Source organism: Pelodiscus sinensis, chromosome 22, assembly GCF_049634645.1.
Source record: "Pelodiscus sinensis isolate JC-2024 chromosome 22, ASM4963464v1, whole genome shotgun sequence".
In the NCBI taxonomy this organism is placed as follows: Eukaryota; Metazoa; Chordata; order Testudines; family Trionychidae; genus Pelodiscus; species Pelodiscus sinensis.
The window spans coordinates 22070474-22095186 of record NC_134732.1 but is presented as its reverse complement, the minus strand read 5'-3'; the positions used below and the strand labels follow the sequence as shown (position 1 = coordinate 22095186).

Genomic DNA, 24713 nt, shown 5'->3' with positions numbered 1-24713 from the left:
AGATACAAAGAGGCTAAGGGAAGTTTTTAAATTGAGACCTGCTGTGGGTGCATCTTAATATTTAATATATTGCATAAATTGAAAAGAACATGCAAATAAAGCACCTGGAAGATTGATTCTGTAGAGGCTGTGCATAAAAGCACAATTTGATGTTTAAAATAAAGTTTAAGAAATACAGATTTTGGTGGCAGAAACTTGCAAAAGAAATATTTTTTCTCTGCTTTTAGAGCATTAGCTTTGGTGAAAGTTCCATTTTTATTAATACAAGTGGATGTACAAAAAATATAAAAACATTCTCAGGAAATTTTTCAAAGTTTTGCCTTTAAATGAACGTGTTCATTTATAAACCACGTCAATACCTTTTTCGAACAGGAATGAAGTGGTTATACAATTTAGCTCTGTCTAGGGTATTTTTATCTTTTGTACAAGATTCCATCTAATTTTTATTTGATTTTTTTTTTTTTTAGTGACATAGTTTTGGTGAATTTTAAAATTATTTGTTTGAACTATTTTTGCAGGGTTGCTTTCATTTCTTTTGCTGCTTCTCCTGCTTTGGAAAATGAAACAAGAGAAAAAGCAAGTGCAGCCAGGTAAAGAAGTTACTGTTGAAAATAGCCATGAAAAATTAACAGGTCACATTAACACGATGACAGAGAGACTAACGTGCCAAGGACTATTACATGAAAAGCTACAGACAATAGTAGAAATTGGCAAAACCCAACAAAATAGAACGCAGAGAAGTCGGGCAAAATCTGCCTCACCAATTATGTTGAGAACAGAGTTTCAACACAGTAGTTCTCAACACCCCAGACCAACAGATGAGAACCAGGAGCAACCCAAAATCTCTAGTATAGTAATAAATGAACAACCCTGCATGAAAAATGAAGACTGCAACAATGTTATGGAACTGTGGTATTTCAATAGCTTGCAAGATTGCAATAAGAAGGTTATGCTTAGTCACAATGCAAACACTTCACCCACTGAGCTAAGCATAGAAACCCAAAACAAGGATAGTTCAGTATTGTTAAAGCAGTCATTGCAGGACGATGGTGTTTCAGAAGTGTGCTGGAATGATGGAGTTAAGGGAAGTGATAAAATAGAGAAGGTTGAACCTTTTTTGTATTTAAGTGTTGCTAGTACAACTGAAGAATCACCCAGTGTATCTGGCACTGGACACAAAGGTGCTGTGAACAGAAATGTGAATATGAGACTGTGTTCTTTGAGGAGAGTTTTTACGTGGCCGTATGAAAAATGCAAAAGGGATCAAAGCCAAGACACTTTATGTTGTGAGGATTTTTTCCAGGCATGTTCCTATATGCCCACTAGTGCTCCAGGTGTTCCAGCAGCAGTCAGGAAAACAGAATCCAAAGATGAACAAAATCTGTCTGATCCCCATCTAAGTACTGGAAGGGAACAAAAGTCAATTCGTGATTACTGCAGTAATGAACCTAACTTAAACAGAGAAGCAAAACCAGCAAGGAAATTGGTATCTCCACTTCAGAAAGGAGCTAAGCAAATAGCCACAATGGAGAATGCATATAACTCAGTGCCTGGAAAAGGATTCAGAGGCCCCGAGGCTGTAAAAAAGAATAACAAAAAGACGCCTTCCCTGACTGGATTTGGCAATGACCCTATTCGCTCGCCAGCATCCTCAGACAACTCTGGTCACAGCTCCTCCCCATGTGATAACACATTGCTCGGAAATAATGAATACACCTTCATTGATCTTTTGCATGAAGTCGTGGAAAATCGTGGAAGGCGGACTAGGGAGAGGTGGAAACAGACCCATCAAGTGCAACTTGCTATTCATCCCCCAGGGAAGTCAAAGTAAACTCATTGCACTACTCCAAAAAAAAAAAAAAAAAAAAAAGTTCAGTGGACAGTAGACCATCTGCTCAACCGAAATTGTTGTTATAACATTGCAGACTGGTGAAATGTACCTGATTTGACAGTACTGGAAGTTGAAACCCTGTGGTACACATACGTCCAGAACAATGCAAACTGTTTCTTCTGATTGCTGCATGAACCCTATTTTGGAAAAGCCACTTCTAAGAACAAGAGGAGAATTTGTTCCTGCTTCAGTTGATTCTTTGTGCCAAAAAAGGGTGATTAATGTGACAGTTTTTGTGATGTGATCATTTATTTACAGGAAGCTAGACTGAGACTTACCAAACTCATTTGATTTAGGCAACCAGATAGACATCAGACGACTAATGAGTTTTGGTCAGTAATCATCTAGGGTAAATTTTCCAAAAATGCCCATATGATTTCCATACTAAAGTCCCATATAAAGTACATATGACTTACATATGTTGACTTAGCACTCTTGAAAATTTTATGTAGGCTGGTTTTGCTCCAGATATGTAGAAGAAGCCAAATTCCATTATTCACCCCACCCTCCCGAAATCACCCATATCATTACTGTCATATCAGCAGCTTAGAAATTGATAGTTCATGGGGTACGGAGCCTCGACCTGCTCTATTTATTGGCAGACACCATTAGTATCCAGAGATGTCAATCTGGCCTATTCATGAGCACTAAAAATGAATTTACTTGCACAAGAAATGCTAATGGGTTATACCTTCTTACATGGATTGCTAATTGTGCACTCTCTCTCTGTTTCTGCAGAATATTAGTAATAATGCAAAGCTATCTATTGAGCAATAGGGCTATTTTATATGTACAACACCGTCTTTTTGGTAGGCTTTATGGGTTTTACACACTATTTTCAAGTAATAATTTATAAAATGGCTAATAAACCATGTAACTAGAAATGTTTGTCTACAGTGAGCTATTAACTCTGTCTGATCTTCTGTAACGTTAGATCTTGTTCCACTATCCCTCATGAATTTCCATGCAAGTGAGAACAGCTAATTGTTAGTCTGTTTGCAATTCCATCCAAATAACACCTTCTTTTTAATGCTTATATTTGTTCAGATTTAGGGCTGGTGCAAATCACAAAGAATTTGTTTTGTATATTTTGGATTTGTTTAGAAATATTGTAATTTCTTCTCGCTAGATAGCTGGCCCTTGTCTCTCCCCTATCCTCTTCCATCCTCCTTTTTTGTGTGGAGTAAGGATTTTGATGGGGAAAGATTGAAAGTTAGGATATTTTGCTGTTAGGGTCACAAGTACCATTCACTCCCTTAAATTTATCAGTCTCTTTTCATTATTTATTGCTGTCATACCTTAAATTTTAATTCATGCAAATTTAATTGTTTATAATCTCCTGAACTGAGATTTAATGCAGAAAAGTAGGAACCATCATTTGCATACTTCTTACATGACTCCAAGGCTTTGTCTACACTGCAGGGTTTTTGCTCAAGAAGCCTTTTGCAGAAGAATTCTTGTGCAAAAACATCTTGCGCAAAAGTGCATCCAGACCTCAAAGCACATCGCAAAAGTGACGTGCTTTTGTGCAAGACAGCATCCACGCTACATGGACACGCTTGTGCAAGAAAGCTGATTGCCATTCACAGAACGGCCATCAGAGCACCTGTGCTTTTGCCGATAGGGGTTTCTTGTGCAAAAACCCCACCAGAGCATCCACACCTGCCTTTACGCAAGAGCTGTAGTGCAAAAAGGAGTTATTCCTTGTGGGGAGAGAAATAACTCTACCAGCAAAAGCCCTCTGTTCTGTCGATTTTCTTGTGCAAAAACGCACTTGAGGTGTGGACGCTCCGCCGCTTTTTGCACAGAAACCTTGGGCTGTGTCTACACTGGTGCGATCTTGCACAAAAGCAGCCATTCTTGTGCAAAAACTTGCTGCTTGTCTACACTGGCTGCGTGTTCTTGCGCAAGTAAACTGACATGAATTTCTTGCGCAAGAATGCCCTATGGTTAAAATGGCTATCAGAGCTTTCTTGCGCAAGAGAGGGTCTACACTGGCATGGATGTTCTTGCGCAAAAGCACATGCCAGTGTTGACGCTCTCTTCTGGAAGAGTGTTTGCAGAAGAACTCTTCCGCAAAAGAGTTTTTGTGTGAGAACGCGCCAGTGTAGACGTAGGCTTGTAGTGTAGATATAGCCCAAGTGTAAAATGCATACTTGTACAAACAATTTATTCATAATGAAAAAGCATTATCTTCCACTAGCTCTTATTAAATATGGATTCTCTCTAGCTGTAAATATCTCTTTCCCAGGACAGGATTTTTCCTGTGATGTTGGTTATGCATGAATCGCAGAGTATCATCTGCGTTTTTCTCTTGTGTTTTTATAATTCTTTTAAAATGTTACCACTCAGCTTTTTAATGTTAGTTTTGTCACGGTTTTACTAATTCCGGAGATTTCCTGTTTGAGCCTGCCTCATTTGTTGTTAATCTGTAATGAATCTTAACATGGATGACTGGTCCAATTAGCGAACCATGTTTTCTTGAAGCATAAATACTCTGACCAGTGACATCTTATAGTACTCAAGGGAAGCTGAAGTTTTTAACAGAAAAGTCCATGCATTTCTGAGGATGAACTGTAAGTTGTTCCAACTTTTTTTAATTCTAGCAACAAACATTTGTATTTAAATTGTGCTATATATTCAGTGGGAAATTATACTGGTTAGAAATCAAATAGTGCATAAATATTTTCTAAGCGTGGTCAAAATGTATTCAGGCACACACTTTCTGTAAAGTAATAAAATATGAAATGAGAAAGCAATGCTCTTGCATATAAATGAATGTCTGCCATATGAACTGAAATTATTAAGAAAAAATAACATTGACATATTTCTGTAAAATGTGAACTCAGAAGTAATCCTAAAGGGTGCCTGTCATTTATAGAAATATTGCTATTGTAATGAATCAATTTTTGAGTTTCCCAAGTATTCTAGGTAGGAAAAGCCTCTTCACTCATTTGGGAAAGGTATTCCTATTAGTCATACAGTATTTTTTTTAAAGCAGGGCGTACAATTCAATATACAATTATTGTGCTAATGCTTGTAATCTGAGTAGTTGTGTATATAAAACAGCATATCCTTTTAGATGCAGAATTGTAGTAACTGTCTTAAAATTTAACATTCAATTGCCTGCCAAACTTTTTAAAAGTTAGGCTGAGAAACTATAATTATTTTTTTAAATGAAAGTATACAAACATTTGCAGCTGCCTGAAATTGAAATCTACTTTCCATGGGACAATTTTGCCTCTTCTTTGATAATCACCCAAAATTAGTTCAGTAAAGTAAATTTCAGAATCCACCTTTCTTTGAAAATATTTCTAACCTTCATAGGATTTTTCTAAAGTGTGCATCTGACTAGCTGTTTGGGAAAATGTTAAACCTGCTTAGAGTATTTTTGGTTTTGCTACTAATAGGAACATATAATGTAACATAAAGAACGTGTAATATTTTTGAGCAAGTTAAATGAGTTTATAACCAGTGCACATGTATCCCTTGCCTAGAATTAAGCCAATATGTTGTCAGTTACACAACACAACGCAAATGTAAATGCTTATATTCACAGACACTGAGAAAATGCCAGATGTATGCTTTGGGAGGAACATAAAAAGGTAGAATGTATATAGTCCAAGATATGTGCTGAAACAGGATACAGTTGGTGATACAGAAAACAATTCAGGAAATAAGTTAACAAAATAACAAGCTTAGAGGTCCATCATCTAAATAGTCTCATGGTTAACGATATGGTATCTAAATATTTTCTACAACAAATGAGAATCCATCTTTTTTTCTTGGGGTAAAACACCTAATTTTACAGTATATTCAATCCCATATAAAATACATGGCAGCAGCGGTCTACACAGAAATGACCAGTTACCTAGTGCTCTTTTCCTTCTTACTAGTGCTTACATTACTTCGAGACAGCTAAAAATACATGAAATATTTCCTTACTATTGATTTTCTAGGTAAGCCATTACTGTACTTTCCAGGTGGATGTTGAGAGATGGTGAATGGGATCGTAAATGGTGAGAAGTGGGGGATTAACAAGGCGATTGTTCTTTTAAAGATATGGTGCACCATATAAAATAATTTGCAAATCCCCGTGCCGTCAGCGCATCAGTTAATAACCTGCCTATGAAGAGTGGGGATATTTACTAATTAATAAACACCACAATAGGAACGTAGAAACTTGCCTAGTAACAATCACCTTCTAACTCGTGATCACAGCGTGTCTGTCACTAGTGTGTACGGCATCTTAACGTTGAAGAGATTTCAGAGCAATGCTAAAAACGGTGGTTTGAAGCTTTCCGTAGCCAAGGGCCCTTTTGAACGAAATAGCTTTTATAAGCAGCAAATGCTACTGCGAGACTAAAACACTGTTACAGTGGAATGAAAAGATCATAAATACTCCTCTTGATGCATAACCTCTTAATCTATAGTATCCCAGTGGACATGGAATCAGTATAGTAAGTCAGAATCCTGCAAGTTTAAGACAATCCTCAAAAAGAACTTTTCAAAAATGTGTGTGTGTGTATAACTGGATTTTATGTGTAAACAGGTCCTTTGGCGCTTGCTAGTTTTCTTCTGCTGATTTGCCTGGAAGTAGGCCGGCCTTGTCCCCCGCTCTGTAAATACTGCTCCACAGGGCTAGCGGAGTGTGAGCAGGTCTCATCACTTCAGGAAGGTAAAACCTTTGTTCCTCTCCTGCGTTCCTGTTGCTGCCAATTCATAGAGGAGACAAGTAGTGAGTGGAATTCTTAAATCACATGTTGCTTTTGAGCCAGGGTTTGTGCTTTGTAGTTAAGTGTCTAGAAGTAACAATGTATTCACTTGAAAAACTATAAAGAGGAAAAAGCCAAAAGCCATGGCCATATATAAAAGTCATGTTATCTAGTCAAGGTTGTGATGGGGCTTATGAACACTAGTAGGCCATAAGCCAAGAATAAAAGGGACTATATTTAGGAGAACATGACAAGGTCTGTCTTCAGCCCTGCCGATGGGGGAAGGAAAGAGGCAAGGCCGGGTGATTCAAAGGGACCTGGGACTCCTGGCCAATACCACTGCTACTGTGGCAGCAGCCCTAAGCCCTTTTAATTGTGGCACTCTGGGTGGCTTTAAGACAGGGCTACTCATATTTGCAGGCTGTGGTGCAGTTTGTGTTTACGTGGGGCTCAACATGCGGCCCGGGGGTGAGAGCCGAAACAAAAAAGAAGTCAATAGAATGGTCTTCTGTTGAGATGCGTTTTAGTAGTTAAATTTCTGGACTGTCACTGCTCATTAAAAGTGCTGTCATGTGGGTGGAAATCGGGTCCATACTGCATTTTATTAACATCAGCAGAACTGACTTAAATGGGGCCTGCGTGTTGTGTAGTCTTGCCTTAACCTTTGTAGTCATGCCTGTCAGTGTGAAAGAAGCTATTTGCATATATTTGCATGTATGTTTGCATGTATATGTAACCACACTTAAGTTGCGGCCCTCGGCATGTGCTGTAAGTATCATTGTGGCCCTCGGAGCTTCCAAAGTTGAGTTGCCCTGATCAAAAGGGTGGAGGGCAGGGAGTGGGAGATGGTGTGGTGCTCTCTGGGCAGCACTGAGAGCTACCTGCTCCTAGCCCCACCCCTTCCACCTGAAGCCCCACCCCTTCCAGGAACCTAGAGCTGGCCACCCACACCTAGCCCACTGGCCCATGGAGGCTGTCAGTGCCCCTCCTATCTTTGAGTAAATTGCTTTCAGTCATTGTGGTGTGGTCTTCAGCTGTAGCTCTTTGTACTTGCCCAATGCAGCCACATCCCAGGGCTGATTCCCAATGTGTATTAGATCAGTCTATTCTCTTCCTGTGGTTTAGGTCCTAACATCTTTTTTTTTTCTTCCTCAGTTTTACCAGGTTTGCCAAACTCCACAGAGAAAATACTGTTGCGGCATGGAAACCTCAGCAAGATACCCCCGCTATCTTTCCAGAACTTCCCCCGGCTTCACTTGCTCTCCGTCACTGGATTTCCGTTCTCTTCCCTTGCAAACATGACCTTTGTGGCAAAGGACTCCAGCAGCCTGAGGAGTTTGGATCTCAGCAGTAACTCCCTGGTGAGCTGTGGGATCCAGCCTTCGGCTTTCGCTGGCCTCGGAATCCTCGAGGAGTTGATTCTTACAGATAATGCCTTGGACACGGTGAAAAGTTCTTGGTTCTTGGAGATGCCGTTGCTCGCCAAGCTTCTCCTTTCTGGCAACAAAATAACTTACCTTCCACCACGGACTTTGGAGAGTTTGGCTAAGCTGAACGAACTTGTCATGTCTTCCAACTTTATTCGATATCTTTCCAGGGACACTTTTTATGGGCTGGCGTCATTGACCAAACTGGACTTGTCAAGCAATGAAATCCTGTTTATTAATAACGAGGTTTTCCAGCCTTTGCATGCATTGACGCATTTACAGTTGTTTAATAATAAGCTGACTGCACTGGCCAGCATCCCAGATTCTCTTGCCGCCTTGTTTCTTAATGAAAACCCTTGGTTTTGTGACTGCCATCTGGTGAGCTCCATGCAGCTACTGAAGGAGAAAGTGCAGACACCTGGTGGCTTCGTGTGCAACAATCCACCAAGCCTGCGAGGATGCCAAGTGTTGAGCGTAGGGCCGGAAGTCTGTGCCTTTCTACCCCAAGAAACCACTTCCAAATTTGACTTGCTGTATGGCTTCACAGGTAAACTCCAACAGCATGTGTTTGGGAGCTGCTGTCTGAATTGTTAGCTATGTTCATACGTCACATTAAAGGTGTAGAGTATAAAGGATCTTCAGAGTTTTATTTTGCCTTACTGGCTTTGTGGGGCCTTATTCATTAGCATCCAGAGGGCAGTCTTTGGGCAAGACGACCCCCAAGTCAGTAAAGGGATGAAGGAACCTGGAAGGAGATAATGCAGATCCTATCAGATGGTGCTTCAGAGCAGGGTTGAGGTGTTTTGACAGACCTGTGTGGTGAAAAACTTGCATGAAACGGGCCTCTGTAATGCCGACAGACACTGGTCATCTGTGGATGGACTCAAACCTGGGACCTCTGGAGATTAGTGCATGAGCCTCTACCGCATGAGCTACAAGCCAACTGGCTATTAGCAGAGGGTACATCTACACTTCCAGGAAGACCGACGCTCCAGAGGTCAATCTTCCGGTGTTTGATTTAGTGGGTCTGGTAAGGACCTGCTAAATTGAACGCTGAGGGTGCCCCTGTTAACCCCAGAACTCCTTGAATTCACCAGGATACACAACAGTTGCAGTCCAAGATACACAACTCAAATTACTTGAATTGTGTAGCTGGAGTTGACGTACCTTGCATCGATCTTTCTGGGGCAGCCTCACAGCAGGAGGTCAAGGGGAGAAACGGAAAAGTTGACGAGAGTTTTTCTCCTCGACCTCCCAATATGGGGCTGCCCCAGAAAATCGAGGCAAGGTATGTTGACTTCACAAAACTGAAGTTGCATATCTTGCATCGATTTTTCTTCTCTGGTATAGACCTGGCCTGAGGCTGTAGAGCAGACTCATTGTTCTCTCTGCAAGTGGTCTTGGTGCCATTAGATGGGACAATCCACTACATTCAAACAGTGTGTAGGTTACAACTGCACCATGCCTGACAGTTGTAGATACTGCTATGACGATCCAGTGCCAAGTTCATGCTATACACTTAAACAATGAAGTAATGAACGTGGTCTGACTCTCATCCTCTCTCTTGCAGGAGGACTTTTCTTCAGTTTTATCGTGTGCCTGATTGCCTGCTTCGTCACCAAACACTGGAAATACAGCAGAGTCACTAATCAGGCAGAGGATGGACACAGCTCACAGAAGGACTCTGTGGAAGAGTTCCCACGGAGCGTGACCAGTGTCCCTTCCGTATCCCCACTTCCCCATAGCGGTGTGATAAAAACCAGTAGGACAAGAGGCTTTCAGAAAGAAAGCAAAGCAGATACAAAAGAAGACACACCCGGTGACGTTTTCAACAACACGCCCCAAGCCAGCAGAGAATATGCAGCAGAAACAGGCACTCCAGTGAAGTTGCCTGGAATGGTCCTGCTGCCGGCTCCCCGTCACGCAGGTAAAAAGATCCTGACGATCTATCCAGAAGGAATGGAAATTGAAAGTCCAGACAAAGCAAGCCCAGCTCTCCGCCTCGTGGGCAGCCAAAGTGTGGAGACAGCAGCTGAAATCCCCAGATGTGTCAGTGCCCCCGGTTTACTTCCTAATGTGGAGCTACAGCCTTCTCTAAAGAGGGACCATGGCTTGTATTGCCCATCATTCAACCACGAAAAAACTGTCCAGAAGAGGGAACAGTTGGAGATTGGCGAACCTGGTAAGTTCCGTTAAAGCGGAAAAATGATTACTCCGAAAAGGTGGCGGCGGGGTTGTCGGAGGGGGAGGTTGGGTGTTGGTTGCTTTACAACAGGACTAGGAGAGGTCGTGAAACAGAAAATAATAACTCCGACTTTCATTTCTGTATTTTGCCGTGGTGGCCCTGTGCTCTGCCCACTTTCAAGGGGCTTGCTGCTGAATGAGGTGGCCCGTTATAATGGAGGCTGCTGCCACGAATCCGCAGAACCAGCACGAATTCTCAGTAGGGGCTACTGTCCAATGGGGCATCTTGATCCACTGAACATCTTCATCCCTCATCCGGAATTTGCATCGTTCCCTACTCAGTCTTAGGGTACCGAGCTGTCAGCTCCATTGGCGAGGCATTGCGAGAAGAAGATGTTTCACGTTTAGAATGGTGGTCTTATTTCAAAGAACGTGACTGTAGAAATCAACGCAGGACGCTCTTGCCAGTCGCAGTGCTTGTGTTCACCACCGCAAATGGCAAAATCCGCAAATGCTGGGGGCCGTGGCCCCGGCGGTGAGCTGCCCAAGACTCCCAAACTCATTGGGGGCCCAGGAGCTGCAGGAAACTCACGGTGGAGGGCCCCAGGAGCTGCAGGGAACTCACGGTGGGGGGCCCCAGGAGCTGCAGGGAACTCATGGTGGGGGGCCCCAGGAGCTGCAGGGAACTCACGGTGGGGGGCCCCAGGAGCTGCAGGGAACTCACGGTGGGGGGCCCCAGGAGCTGCAGGGAACTCACGGTGGGGGGCCCCAGGAGCTGCAGGGAACTCACGGTGGGGGGCCCCAGGAGCTGCAGGGAACTCACGGTGGGGGGCCCCAGGAGCTGCAGGGAACTCACGGTGGGGGGCCCCAGGAGCTGCAGGGAACTCACGGTGGGGGGCCCCAGGAGCTGCAGGGAACTCACGGTGGGGGGCCCCAGGAGCTGCAGGGAACTCATGGTGGGGGGCCCCAGGAGCTGCAGGGAACTCACAGCAGAGACCAGAAGTGACAGTGAGTTCCTTGCAGCTTTCAACCCCTGCTATCCTCCCTATGCTGGGACACGAGTCACCCGCAAATACTCAGAACCAGGAATAGCGATTCCACCAATCACAAGGGTCTTCCTGTAATTAAAATGCTGCATGGCAGACATGTCCTTAAATCCCTATAGCAAATCCTCATGTGCTTCCTGCATTTAGTGTTTGAGCCCCGTTTCCAGCCCAAGTAGGGGCACACACTTGGGGGGGAAATGCCTTTTCGCCTGTGTGCGGGGGGGGGGGTGTAGTTCTATGCTCAGGTGAGAGAAGTGAGATTGGCACGCGTGGCAAAAATACGTATTTCCAATGTCGTTAACTTCAACTTGCTTCTCTCTGTTTCACAGCCTTGGTGAAATATTTTGAAACCCACTGGGAAGAGCAGGCGTTGAGTCCCTTTGCCTGCTTGGGAGGTTCTCAATGTTTCAGGACTTTGGTAAATGTAGTTTCTCCAGCAGAAAGCGCTACCCAGACACAAACCGGCAGAGAGGGAGGTCACACTGCCTCTAGCAAGAGAAGCAAATCCTGGAGCTCTTTACACTTCAGCATCTCCAGCCAGTTAGCAGAGGCTGCTGGAGAGAGAGCCTCCAAAGAAAACGGTGAGACTGGATTTGAGGCCCATTCGGTGCATTCGAGAAGAGGCCCCGACTGCGAGACTTTATGCCAACGACATTTTATAAAAGGTGAGTCCACCGCTACCACTGAAGATGGATGCACAGATCGAGGAAGGGAAGAACCAGCCTTTCAGAAAAACATCTGTCTTGAGAACTGCCGCATTGCACAGAGTGTAAGCGACCATCCGAGAGAGTCTATGAACACAGGGAATAGCAACCTCGCGCCAGAACCCGAAGCACCAGCCGACTCCCTGCTTTCAGATTTCACCAACTCTGGAGAACACGCTAGTGCCAGCAACCCAGATAATAAAGGCATCAAGCCTGCAGCAGAGGACAAATTAATTACCACCTTTTCTGAGAAAGAGGCTCTCCCGTCTCGCTCTTTCTGTGATAACGATAGATCGGGAGAAGAGAGGCCCTACGATAGGATACCGAGGAGCGAGACACCTGGCGAAGAATCCTCCTTAAAGAATAATAAATTATCTAGAGAGAGATTTTGGAAATCCCATACAAATTGTTGCAATGAATACCAGCCCTGCCCAGCTGCCCAGAAAGTTTTGAAGGAGCTGAAGACTGCACGTGTGAATTCAAGAGAGCAATTAGACCTGTCTCCACAGGCTCCCCCCTCCGATCTGGATCTTCTGAGAGGTAACGAGAGACTCACCATTAACCTTTTCGTTAAACTCTCCCAGAGAAGGGAAAAGCGGAGGCCCAAGCAGCAGCCCTGGAAATGACTGGAGATTAGCCACGGAGTGTAGCAAGGCTGCAGCTCCGTGTATTCTACGCGCCGCTGCTTTGAATTAAATTGACACCTAATTTCAAGAGGAGGTTTTGTGTTCCACAGCTAACGAACATCCGTCTGTGGCCGGGGGAGGTGTGAGCTAATGCTAAGAAATAGTCTGAGTCCTGTGCTCATGCTTGTGGTGGCTGATAAATGAACTACATTGCGTAACAAAGTCCCAGGCAGCTGTGAAAACAAGGCCATGCAGGCATTCTCTGCTTAGCATTATGCTTAAACTCACCCCGGGCAGCAGAGAGTGCTGCAGGCCAGCAGGTGCTTAGATTCTACTTGCCATATATAATAAGGGCAGCAGCAGAAAGCAATTTCAAAGTACAGTAAAACCTGTTATCTGGCACGCCCGGGGATTAGGGCGTTCCGGTTATCTGAGGGTCCCATCAACCTAGGAAAACCCAATGGACAATAATAGTAAAACTCAGGTTTTTAATATTGGTAGTTTTGTAGTGTGAGGCAGTTGGTCTAACATTTCTATTTTGAGTTAGTACTTCTTAAATAAAAAATTAAGCCAATCATGGGAAACCAATCCAGACCTGTGCGCCTGAAGATGTGACAGTATTGTGGCTGGGGGCAATGCTGGTTAACAAAGTTTTCTGGTTAACAGAGTGCTGGACAACAAAGGTTTCACTGTACGAGATTTTTTAAAAATGTTCATGCCATATAACAGCTGTTTCCTCCTTTCCCTTCTCCTTAGATCTCTTCATGATGTATAAAAAGAATTAACGTTTGTTTCAGCACTTTTAAAATGTAACTCACCACCGCCTAGGGAATTTAGAAGGATTTCACCTGTTTTTAATAAAAGGCAATATATTTTCAAATATTCGGGATTTCATTAATTTTTGGAAATAACTGCCGCATGATAATGTGCAGCCAACAGCTTTGTAAAACTTAACTATCAAGTGTGCAGACAGGAATAGCTTCTGTAGTGATCGATTGTAATCATCGCTGTATTTCAGTTTCAATTATTGTCTGCGAGACTCAGGCAGACAGAGCACTGTAACACACAACGTGAAGGGGTTTTACGTCTCCTGAAGCATCTCAGTATATCCACTACCCCAATATCCATGTGCAGTTCATTGGTGGATGGACATGAATTGGGGTCATGAATTCACACACTGTAGAAACGGTGATAAGGATTTTTTATAATGTGTCATGGTGTTTTGTATTTATACTAAATCTTACAGAACAAGATGTGACTACAACTTTCCTTGCCCGGTATGTAAACAGTGACGAGCCACTAACAACTGAACGGGAAAAGGGAAACGACAGCACTTTGCTGGACGTACACGCTTCCTTTGCTCCTGATTGGATTTGCCATCAAGAGTTGCCTGAAGAGGACAATAGCATTTCTTGTGGACTTCCTCAGACAAGAACTCTGCAGCGGGCCCAACCAACTGATATAGCTCACCAAGAAGTTGGAGCTGATTGCTGCTCTCTAAGACAGGCAACTGTTGACCCCGTCGCTGAATTTCAAGAGAGCACTGAAAAATGCACTATAACAGATCAGACCAGGATGGCGGATCTAGGAAATGCCTCCATTGGTGCTAATCCTCCAGCCAGAAGATCTGAGAATGCAGGTAGTGAGCACCTTGTCCAAGACTGGAAGTCTTTGGATGCAGAAACCGATTTGGATAAACTGGCGCAGACAAATACCATCAGTGGGCATTTGGCTGGTGGTGAAAAAGGTTGGGTCACTGCCTCTCCAACTATTTTACATCGAGAACTCTGCCTTGTAAAATCGCAACAACTCAGTGCTATAGCATCTGCCGTTACTTACCTCCCTCTCACCCCGGCTCCTGGCTCTAGAACTTCCAGTCCGAATAGTCGTAAAGGCTCTTTAATGGATGTTCACGAAGTTGGATGTAAAGGAGCAGCCGATAGGGTCTCCAACTGTTATTTGCCAAATGAGGTTATTTCGGCGCAGCAAATGCACGTTTCTCCCAGTGAAGAGAAACATGCAGGCAGACTGAGAGAGGCAAGTGCCAATGCAGAATGCTTGCTTAATGAAGACAAGGGAGCTCAGGTTAATATTGATGTTGAGAAAACAAAGACGGTTCAATCAGACTACACTGAGCACAACTCGTATGAGGTAGAGAAAGCTATTAGCTCAAACAACACAGACGACCAAAAGAATTTTAGGGAACTGTTGGGCCCGAGTGAAAGTTTGAGGGTTGACTGCGATACCTGGCATAATATAGACACCAGTCCTTGTAGAAGCAGCTTGGAAAATGCCTGTCCTATAGCAGCTAATCATTATGAATGCGATGGTGTTGCATGTAAAAAGGACACTGGCCAGGAGCATTTCGGACAACCTGCTGCATCAAAAAGCTGCAAGTCCTCTGCAGATCCTGCTCTTGCTATTTATGAAAGTCAAGCAGAAGAAATCAGTGTTCCTGGCTACAATGGGACTGTTTCTCCATCGTGCCAGGTCTCTAGTAGTGCAGGAATTCAGCAAGTAGCTTGTAATAAGGCCTCGTTTCAGTTCCAGAATATATTGGTAAACCTAAAACCAGAGACCGAAGCAGATATGAAACGTTCCGACTCTAAAAACCACATGTTAGTGGCTGTTAACACAGACACTGAACTTTGTGAGGCAGGAGACAACTCCTTTGCCAGTCCATATTTAGGAAGCAGACAGCCCCGGGAGACTGGACTGCATTCTAAGATAATTTGTCTGCCGGAGCAGTCAGACAGGTCTTTTCTGCAACAAGAATCTGCACTTTCCAACCCATGGAAGAATGACCTACAGCAAAACTGGAATGAAAGTCCATCAGTAAAACAACCCAAGAATACGTATCATTCCGTTTTCAGACTACCTACTGATGGCTTATCTCTTGGGAAACTTCGCCAGAATTTAGACTGCACCCTGGATCTTCCGGAGCTGAACAAGAGGTCCTCCCCCACCACTCCAGTGACACCAACTCCATGTTCATTGGGACAAGACCCTCAACTGAGGGATAAAGCCACATATTTAAATTGCCTTTATAATCCAAAGACGCCGAGGAAACAAACAAATGAACTAAGTGTACTTTCCAATCTCCGCTATTGTAAAATTTCAGCAAACGTATCGCTTAGTGTGGAAGAGGAGGAAAGGAGGTCCAAGTGGCAGAAAAAAGAGAATGACCCAACCAGTAAATGAGTGACCATCAATATAAACCTCTTGCTAAAAATATATATTACTGTGATGTAAGTATACTATGAATTTATGATGTTCTACTATTAGACATTGGTAGAATTTCACACAGCTAAAATATAATGAAGTTGTAAAATGGATGGGTTTGTGTAGATAAATGAAGGCAGCTAAGAATGACTCAACAAATACCATTCCTATGCTGTAGAGATGCATGTATGGTTTTCTGTTAATGACCTTGTACGTATCATTATGTGTTGAGTCTGTTGTCTTTGATTTAGTTTCAAGATATAATTTTTGATCTTGAACTAATACAAAGTGCTAAAAATCCCATGATAAACCTCAGTAGCATGCAAGTTCATGGATGTTTTGGAATTAACAAAGGTTGCCTGTTTCAAAGAAGGAAAGGGTAATGGTTAAAGATATTTAAAAATTAAGAAAAATGCATCCTTTTTGGAAGCCTGTAATTGTAAATGATTTTACCTAGTTTTTTCCCTTGCTTCTTTTGTGGTTAGGCAATGTTTTGGATGTTCTTGAAGGACGGCTTGTGTGCTTTCTTTGTGAGACAAAAAGAGACTTTGCATATTGTATGTGGAAGGTGGCGGAAATAGGTCAAACAGGGTTGGATCATCTAACATTGATAGCTCATAGAAGCATCACTTCATCAAATAACCATGGTAAAATCTTTTTACAGCAAAAGATATTATCCTTGAAATGCTAATTTTAAGGTTTTTAATATTGTTGGTGTTAGATTGACTTGGGCTAAAATTGGCAAACATTTGGATCCACAATATTCCTAAAGAACAGCTCCAACTTAAGGTGAGGAGCTTTGAAAAGATCCCAATATTTTTTTAAAACAGCACAAAATGCTTTTCACAATTTTAGAACACTGAAAAATGGACTTGATAGCCTATCCAAATGTTGGGATTTTAGAAGGAGATTTCCAATTGATTTCAAAATTTCAGCTCACTTCCCTTGTCCAACCCCTTCAAAAACGTTTGCAAAAGTGTATATTAATGCTGCATGCAGCTATTTTATTGTAACTTTATTTTTTACATACCGGTGTGAAATATTTTCATATATATTTGTACCAAAAAACAAACAAAAAAACCCAACCCACCTCTAACTGGCTGTCCACAGTGTATTTCAGAACATTGCACAAAAGAGAGTCCCATATGTGGGAAAAACCTGGAATTGTAATGTTTAATTGCTAATAAAAAAGCATGCACTTGCTGACCTGGAGAGCTGTGAAGATGACAGATTTTCCATAAATATTTTACGCATGTCGTGTGCAAGGGATTTTTATTAGGACGTGCATGTGCACTGTAACAATTCTTGGCTATTCAAATTTCCCTTTAAATTTTGATCTAGAAATTTGGCCTATAATAGTGATATAAACAGTAAATGGACATAGAACATGCAAGACATTAATTTCTCAGAGAATCTCACTTATTTCTGCATTTCCTCCAGACTCGCTGGTTATGGTTATTACGCACAAATCGTAGATATACTCTTCAGAAAGTGTGTGGTGGTGGTGGTTTGCTAGAGACTAGCCAAGCTAGTTCAATCTACTTCAGAGACTCTTTCCTTCCATTTCAGAAACTTTTGGACAACTGATGGACAACCAAAAATGCATAAAACTCATATCCTGCAGTGTCGGTATGTCGGGCGCTATTTTAGATAGGTGTGGTTAGCACTGCAATTATACTATCTCCTGAAGGGTCTGTCTACTGACGTTCATTGCATGTAACACATTGAGACTTCTCATCTGTACCATCTGACTCTTTTCTGATGACTTTTCTGAAATATCAACTAGCCTTGCTCTACTCATGCAATTGTTCCTTATGACTCCTGGTATGTTTCTTAGACCTGAGCTAGTGAAGAAAATAAAATGAACAAGCTATCTTTGGAAGCCAGTTGTACTGTCCTAAAGACCGACAATAGGGGTGTGTCTAGACTACAGGGTTTTGTCGACAAAACTATACCTGCGTCCACACTACCACTGAGTTCTGTCGACATAACGCCGACAGAACTCAGCAGTTTTGTCGACGCTGGTAAACCTCATTTTACGAGGCATAACGCCTTCTGTCGACAGAGTTTCTGTCGACAGAAGGTGTTATTGCATGTAAACTGTCCTTTGCGTCTACACTACCATGTCGACAAAGCAGCTTGCTTTGTCGACAGAACTGAATGTAGTGTAGACGCTCTTTGTCGACAGAAGCTTTGTCGACAGTATCTGTTGACAAAACTTCTGTCGACAAAACTCTGTAGTCTAGACGTACCCTAGGACAGTCTTCATTATTGAGCAGTGGCTCCCAACCTTTTCTGGCATACGGACGGACCCCTTTACAATCTAATAAAATTTTATGGGACAACCCCTCCCCCCCCTCAACAATATCGCTGTTTTCAAACATTCCATTACTTGGTAATCATTTGAAATGTAGAATAGCTCTTATCTAAAAACAAAGATAGTAGTATTGAGAGATAATCTCCTGTACTTTACTTAATAAGAATGATAGTGCTATAGAGCCGATGAGAGTTTATACTTTAAATTTTACAGTACTGCTGTACCAGTGTTCTAGAGTATACATTATGTGTAAGAAAATTCATAACTGCTTTCTAAATACATAAGGTTACTTAATTCCTCGTTAATTATGTGGGCACCTTGCCCTATTGTATGGTATTTTTAAAGAGATAGCCTTTATATAAAATTGTGCCTATGGCTACCAACCACAGTGGTCAATTTTGAACTTACTGGCCGTTAGAAAAGCTTTTTTTTCTTCCCTGAATACACTGCTTAGTTTTGTCTTCCAAATAAGAATGAAAATGAACATTTGAAGCAATTCTTTGTAGCTGTGTTGTTTCGTGCCTCAAACAGTGGGCGTGTCAGTTTTATATTTATTATATACCATAGACTCTATCGCTGTTTTTTGAGCATTAAAGCCACATGGGAAGGTGGGACTTTGTCCATGATCCCCTTCTAAAACAGCCCTTTTACAAGTGACCACATAATTTTCCCTTTGATGCCTTAATGTTTTCAGGAGCATTACAAAAATAAAATATGTTGAGTTTTACATTCGTCTTGTAATCAATTCTAAAGATATAGAAAATTAAACATTTGATCTTAGAATCTCATCAGCTGTTCCTCAATATCTCTACAAGAGATTTTTTTTAAAGATCTCATTACAATTTTTACCATACATTTACACCATAGAAATTTGTAAGATTTTAATTTGCAAAAACATCATTCTTTTTTAAAATACATTTTATATATTAAACAAAAAGAAGCATTGTCAAGTACCACAGAACACTGTTAAAGTTTTTGGCATTATAATAAATCATGCATATTCTGTGTGTGTTGGTTTGCGTTTTTTTCTTACCATTATTATTTAGTATAGTATAATTTTTGCCAGTCTAACTTACTGTTTCCATACACAGCAGGGCCGGCCTTAACACTTTGTCTTTTAGCACCCTTAAAATGTGATCTTTGATTTGGATGTGATCACACCAAGTACAGTACATCTTTTTTCAGTGTGCGTCATGTGTTCCTGTGCAATTAATTGATCATTCTGAAAACTTACAGTATAGTACACCCTTACTTTATGACAGCAGTACATAACCAGTAGTACTAAGTATCTGATTTGTAATGGCTATTTGGCACTTCCAACTAGATCTAGCGTTAAAAACATGCATGCCTGCAGGAAGTGCATTTTGTTGCACGGTCCTCATAAACTGTATATTCTCTGTAACTGTAGAATAATTTCCTGTTTACACACCACGTCAGGCTAGGGAGCCTGTCCAATGAAAAAGTGTGTTCATCTTGTGTGTACAATAATAACCAGAACACATGCAGGTAACAAGCCTCAGCTTGGAAGGATTTGATTTTTATCAGTAAATGTCAGTAAACATCAGTTGCACAGACGAAAAAATATTTCCATCGGTGGTTACAGAAATGTGCAGGTAGGCAAAATACGAAGTCTTGCTTGAGAACTGACTAGAGTTTGACAAAAGCAGGTTTGCTTTACGTGGAGTGATGTGACATTAATAACTTGCATTGTGACAGCAGGAAAGATGTAACTTTTTAAACCTGAATGTCTATTGTTACATCATTGCCTGCTTCCCAGTTTCCTGCAGCTGAACATTTAAATCGATAAAACGGCTTGAAAACAAACATTTTCTATCAAAATTATTTAAAAACAATTCTGCCAAGCCTACAAAGACATACAGTCAAGAGTGTACTGATGTAATGCTACTTTTACAAATAGCGATTTCTGTGTCTAATTATGGCTTTGTTTCACTATAACCTGAGTGAAAAACAGGGACTGGCAACCTTCCAGAAGTTTGTAATTTAGACTTGGTTAAATATAGTCACAATTTTAAAGGATTACCAAAAGTGAGTCTGCAAAATGACTTGTACATCTCAGGAGAGAAGGTGTGTGTGTGTGTGTGAGAGACTTCTTGCAGGATATCTGAGAGGAAGTAACATCATCCTTTCTCATGATGCATAAGAAAATAAATGAGAAGACGAAAAAGCCTTTTTTTATCCAAACATTTCAAAACTTCAAAAATGGTTCTGTTTGAGGCAGGGTTAAAGTTCAGGGGAAAACTTAATGCTGTTTCCTTTACCTGCTTTAAATCCTACATTATCTTCCTGCCAACGCTGAAAATTACCTCTCTTCACCACTGTGTGGCTGAAGCAATTGAAAAAGAACCAGAGCATATCTCTGGCCATATGTATCCAGATACTTCATGAACAAAACCACCAGAATTGCCCAACTCTGGCCCAACGTATTATTGGTAGGTTTGGTTTTCTCCAAAGACACACAACGTTGTACTGCGAGAACACCAACCAGAAGACAGTTCATTATTTCATTCACTATGTTTGGGCAACACAATTGCTGTGCTATTTCCATTTATAAGTCTGTGCCATTCCAATGTTGATATGACCACTTAATTGAATCTAGGACTTGAACAAGTCTCAAAAAAGAGCGAGAGAGATTCATGGTGGTTAGATACATCAATGGCTATTAGCTATGATGGGTAGGATCGGTGTCCCTGGCCTCTGTTTGTGTGGCAAGAAGTGACAGGGGAGGGATCACATGAGGATTACCAGTTGTGTTCCCTCCCTCTGGGGTATCTGGCATTTGTCACTGCTGGCAGACAGGACACTGAGCTAGATGGACCTTGGTCTAATAATGAGGAAACAAATATCAAAAGCTGGTTTGATTGGCAGCCCCAATTCACAGTACCTAGTCCAAGGTTTAAAAACTTCCTGCATGGTACCTCTTGATCTATCTGTTTCTCTCCTCTTATTTTAAGCATCAACAATCTTTAAGTCTCGGCTTGACAAAGCCCTGGCTGGGTTGATTTAATTGGGATTGGTCCTGCCTTGGGCAGGGGGCTGGACTTGATGGCCATGTAAGGTCTCTTCCGGCTTTATGGTTCTATGACTGTGAAAGGGGGAAGATTTCCTTTTCTGGAGGAAGGGGCTTAACTCACGCATGTAAGTGCAGGGAATACACCCCACAACTGGTGTGGGACTGGAGTGAGGGAAGCAATGGTTCTGTCTAGTACAAGTCAGTTTAACCACAAGACCACAGAGATGGGTAAAATGTTACAGCAAATGCGCAACTCTGCAAGTGTTCCTTCCCACCAGGACGCTGTAGGGGGCGGTGCAGTATGCAAATTGGAATTGAAGGCGATGTTATGTACAGCAGCCCATGCTTTTCCCTTCATAGCTGCTTAAGTCTACACGCTTTGGAGCCATTGTTGCCCTGCAAAACTGAGCTCTGTGGCAGGCGGGCCTGAAAAAGCCCGATGACATGGTTCTAGGATGCATCAATAAGCAAGAGAGAGAATTGGCACCATGATATTTTCCCCCATGATACTAAATTTCAGGATTGTCTTTTCATAATGTGCATGTGTCAATCATCACTTGAGAATGACCTTAAAAGCTGAGTGACTCTACCACAGACGCCTAGGTCCCATTGGAATACCTGTATAAAATGGTTTACAGACAATGCTACGAAATTGTCAGCATCAAGCAGGGAAAGCGCAGAGCTGGAGGAATTCTCATCTCTAAGGGGGAGAGATTTTTATACTGATTGCCACATGATTGCAAATGTCTGATATTAGGATTTTTCAGTAACGTGAATCCTAGGTTGCCACCTTCCTGATGATTTTGGACTTTGGCCCAGATTTTGGACTTTTGCCCAACTAGCTAAGCACTACGTTCTCGTTTTATTGGCTGCTTAGAACTGCAATTTTAAACAACACGTTTAGCAAACAACTTTTATTGGAGAAGTGTGTGGAGTGGGGTGGGGGGAGAGGTTGAAAATGAATGGCAGGTGTCTGTGAAAAGAAACAAAGCTGCTGCGTTCATCGTTCAAGGCCTGGTCAACCAATCAGAGATGTCCAGTAGAACTTCATGACAGTGGTGTTGTGCGTTACAGGATTTTCACAAAAATCGCTTCTGTTTATATACTTTAAAATTTTGTCTGTTACAAGTCAACTTTGTTAGTCACTTGGCATTCAGATAAACCATTTACATGGCAACAGGTTTAAAGTGTGCAAAAACAGGTGAAAAATACATTGTTTTTCTGCTCTCAAAAGTTCTCTACCATTTATGGCGTCAATGTAACCGTTACATTAGCTCTTACCCAGCTTGGACTATGCTGACTAGAATTTCAAGGTTATTCTGCACATTCACATCTTTGCTGTAGTTTTACCCAATTATAAAACTCTATATAAGAATTTTGTCTCTAAGGCTCGTAACAAAGATATTCAAATTTTTGGTGCCTCAAACCTTTAGGTAGTTTGAATAAAGTCTAGTACTGTCCAAGGTTGAACAGGCAGTTAGAAAGGGTATGTCTACATTGCATTCCTCTTCCAAGAGAGGAATGCAAATGGAGAGACCGGAAATTGCAAATGAAGTGCAGATTTGAATTTCCCATGCTTCATTTGCATAATTGCAGATTGCTGCTTTTCTGGGATAGCGTCTTTTGAAACCACAAACGCGGTCCCCGCGGGGTTAAACTCTTCGAAATAACCCTTAAACCTCAGGGAGGTGACAGTGATCTGCCGTTTGTTTCTGAGCCAGCTGCCTCATGCCCCCGGGCCAGCCTACGCTGTGTGCACGCCAGCAGCAGCGGCTGCTCTTTGTACACCTCGTTTCTCCCTGTTGCTGCTACCTGGCCACTGTGGCTGCAGAGAGCAAGTAGCAGCGGGTGTTTTTACACACCACATCCCCTAGCCCTGGCAGTGAGAGGGGTGAGAGAGTGAGGTGCCTAACCCCCCCATAGCTGCTAGGAGCTGTTGCTACAGAGGGCCATGGCCCGTACTGGGAACGGTTTAGCAAAGCCAGGCAACGGGCAGGCCCTGTGCCAGACTTCACCCGGGGAGAAACGGGACGGAGCAATCCCAAGGCAGCAATAAAAGAAGGGGGGGAAGAGAGGATGTTGCTCTCCAGCAGCATCTTGCGTGTGAGCTGGGGAGGGAACACTTACCTTCCCCATGTTGGGCTAGTGCCTAGAGACAGCCACTTAGTTTCCACCATGAAAGTCCCTCCTTGCCTGAGGCACCAGCTACACAGGAGTTTAGGGACCTGGTGGGAGAGGGGGGTTATGGGGGTTTTAGCCCGCTATGGCCATTTGGGACCAAGAACTTAAACCTTTGCAGCTCCTTCCTCACCTTCGTTCCGTTGGGCCGTGCTGAGCTCCTCGAGCTAGTTCCCCGCCCGCCCCACTTAGCCTAGCCTAGGTGTGAATTCAGCACCCTTTGCAAAAATGCAGGCTGGGCGCCTCCGCTACCTTTGGCTCAGCTGGGACTGGTGCCAGTTTCCGGGGCCTGCCCGAGCTGGGATTGAATGATGGGGGGGAGGGGGGGGGAGAGAAGCTGCGGCTGGGGTGGAGGAACAGGCGCACAGCAGCATTTAGCCAGTTGAACCAGGTTCCCGCGGCGCTATGAACGCAGCCAAGCGGTATGGGGAGGACGGCCTCACGGTCAGGCATCGCGGGGGGAGTTTCTGAGCGAGGCTGGCTTGGGCCCCACCTTTTGACACCGTGATACAGTGCCCAGCTCAGAGAGGGGACAATGGGGGCGCCTGTGGCAGGAAGGGGGTTTTCTTGGACCCCCCCCCCAGCAGCTTGTTGGAGCTTCCAGGGGCCCAAGGTGCTATCGAACTGCCCCTGGAGCCAGATCATCACGTCATCTCCTTCCCCACATGCCAACGCCTGCTGAAGAATGTGTGGGAGAAGGTAGGGGGGAGGGAAGAGATGGGGGGGGGGTTACGTGATCATTTTCGCTCTTGCCCTGACATGTCCCTGTTCCCCTGGACACACAGGGCCCGGGGGGTGGTTTTCAGCTCGCGCCTTCTCATCCCTTGAGTTTCCGCTGGCGTCTCCATTCCCGTCCGACACATCGGCCCGACCTACTCACCACCGGGTCACTAGTGGCGGGACCGAGTTTTAAAAAAAGTTTAAAAACGACAACGTGTGTGAAGCCGCCAGCGGGGCCAGCTGTCCTGGTAATGCCGAGACGCGAAGCGCGTCCCTTCAAGGCATCGCTAAGCCGCTTGAATCCGGGGTGAGTGTGTGGGTGACATTTTCTTAGTGCAACGTGGAGTCCTCTGCCAAGGCAGCGGCACCCACGGACAATGTGAGGCCGCGGGCGTTCTTGGGAGTATTCCACCTGGAATCCATGTTGTGTCCCCAAATAACCAGCCCCCTTGGGGAAAGGGGTCAGTACGTTCTCTTGCACCTCCATGCGGCAGCACTCAGAGAAGCCGACCTGGTCAGCAGCACGGGCCTTCAGAGCTGGGTTTCATCTCTCGTCTCAGGGTTGCACGGGTCCAGCTTGTGGCTGCAGCTGCTTTTTCGACTGTGGGCGTCATTGGCGACGTGCGCGAGGGGGTCTGAGCGTATTAAATAC

At 43.3% G+C, this 24713-nt stretch overlaps 3 protein-coding genes across 16 annotated transcripts in view; 2 read left to right on the top strand and 1 right to left on the bottom strand.

Moving 5' to 3' along the window:
- The window catches only part of LOC102444366 (uncharacterized), a 7638-nt gene extending 5520 nt beyond the window's left edge, over positions 1-2118 (top strand). Inside the window, exon 5 of the mRNA XM_006120785.3 lies at positions 519-2118. Coding sequence (XP_006120847.2) covers positions 519-1831 — 1313 coding nt within the window. The 3' untranslated portion in view covers positions 1832-2118. The remainder of the gene's footprint in view (positions 1-518) is intronic.
- LOC102443492 (uncharacterized) lies at positions 1879-18861 on the top strand. 6 transcript variants are annotated; one of them, XR_012897181.1, is made up of 8 exons: positions 1879-4467; positions 5851-5910; positions 6444-6569; positions 7762-8580; positions 9604-10215; positions 11593-12507; positions 13840-16462; positions 17385-18861. XR_012897181.1 is itself a non-coding variant. In XM_075905508.1 (8 exons), exons 2-7 carry the CDS (start codon positions 5889-5891, stop codon positions 15792-15794), a joined length of 4449 nt encoding a protein of 1482 aa, XP_075761623.1. In that variant the 5' UTR covers positions 1879-4467; positions 5851-5888; the 3' UTR covers positions 15795-15841; positions 17385-18861. The 6 variants fall into 6 exon arrangements, 5 of the variants coding, with proteins under 5 accessions (XP_075761623.1, XP_075761622.1, XP_006120842.2 ...); XM_075905508.1 differs by having other exon boundaries at positions 13840-15841; XM_075905507.1 differs by lacking the exon at positions 17385-18861 and having other exon boundaries at positions 13840-15841; positions 16301-17027.
- KCNT1 (potassium sodium-activated channel subfamily T member 1) overlaps positions 16829-24713 on the bottom strand; it is a 231694-nt gene continuing 223809 nt past the window's right edge. For all 9 annotated transcript variants that reach the window (XM_075905515.1, XM_075905514.1, XM_075905517.1 and 6 more), the window contains one exon: positions 16829-24713. In XM_075905515.1, coding sequence (XP_075761630.1) covers positions 24593-24713 — 121 coding nt within the window. In that variant the 3' untranslated portion in view covers positions 16829-24592.

Excerpts from the sequence above, each read along its gene's own strand:
- LOC102443492 (XM_075905508.1), top strand. The coding sequence starts at position 5,889 with ATGGTGAATGGGATCGTAAATG. Across the intron at positions 6,570-7,761 it reads GGTCTCATCACTTCAGGAAG|TTTTACCAGGTTTGCCAAAC; the intron begins GTAAAACCTTTG and ends TTTCTTCCTCAG. Across the intron at positions 12,508-13,839 it reads CGATCTGGATCTTCTGAGAG|AACAAGATGTGACTACAACT; the intron begins GTAACGAGAGAC and ends TAAATCTTACAG.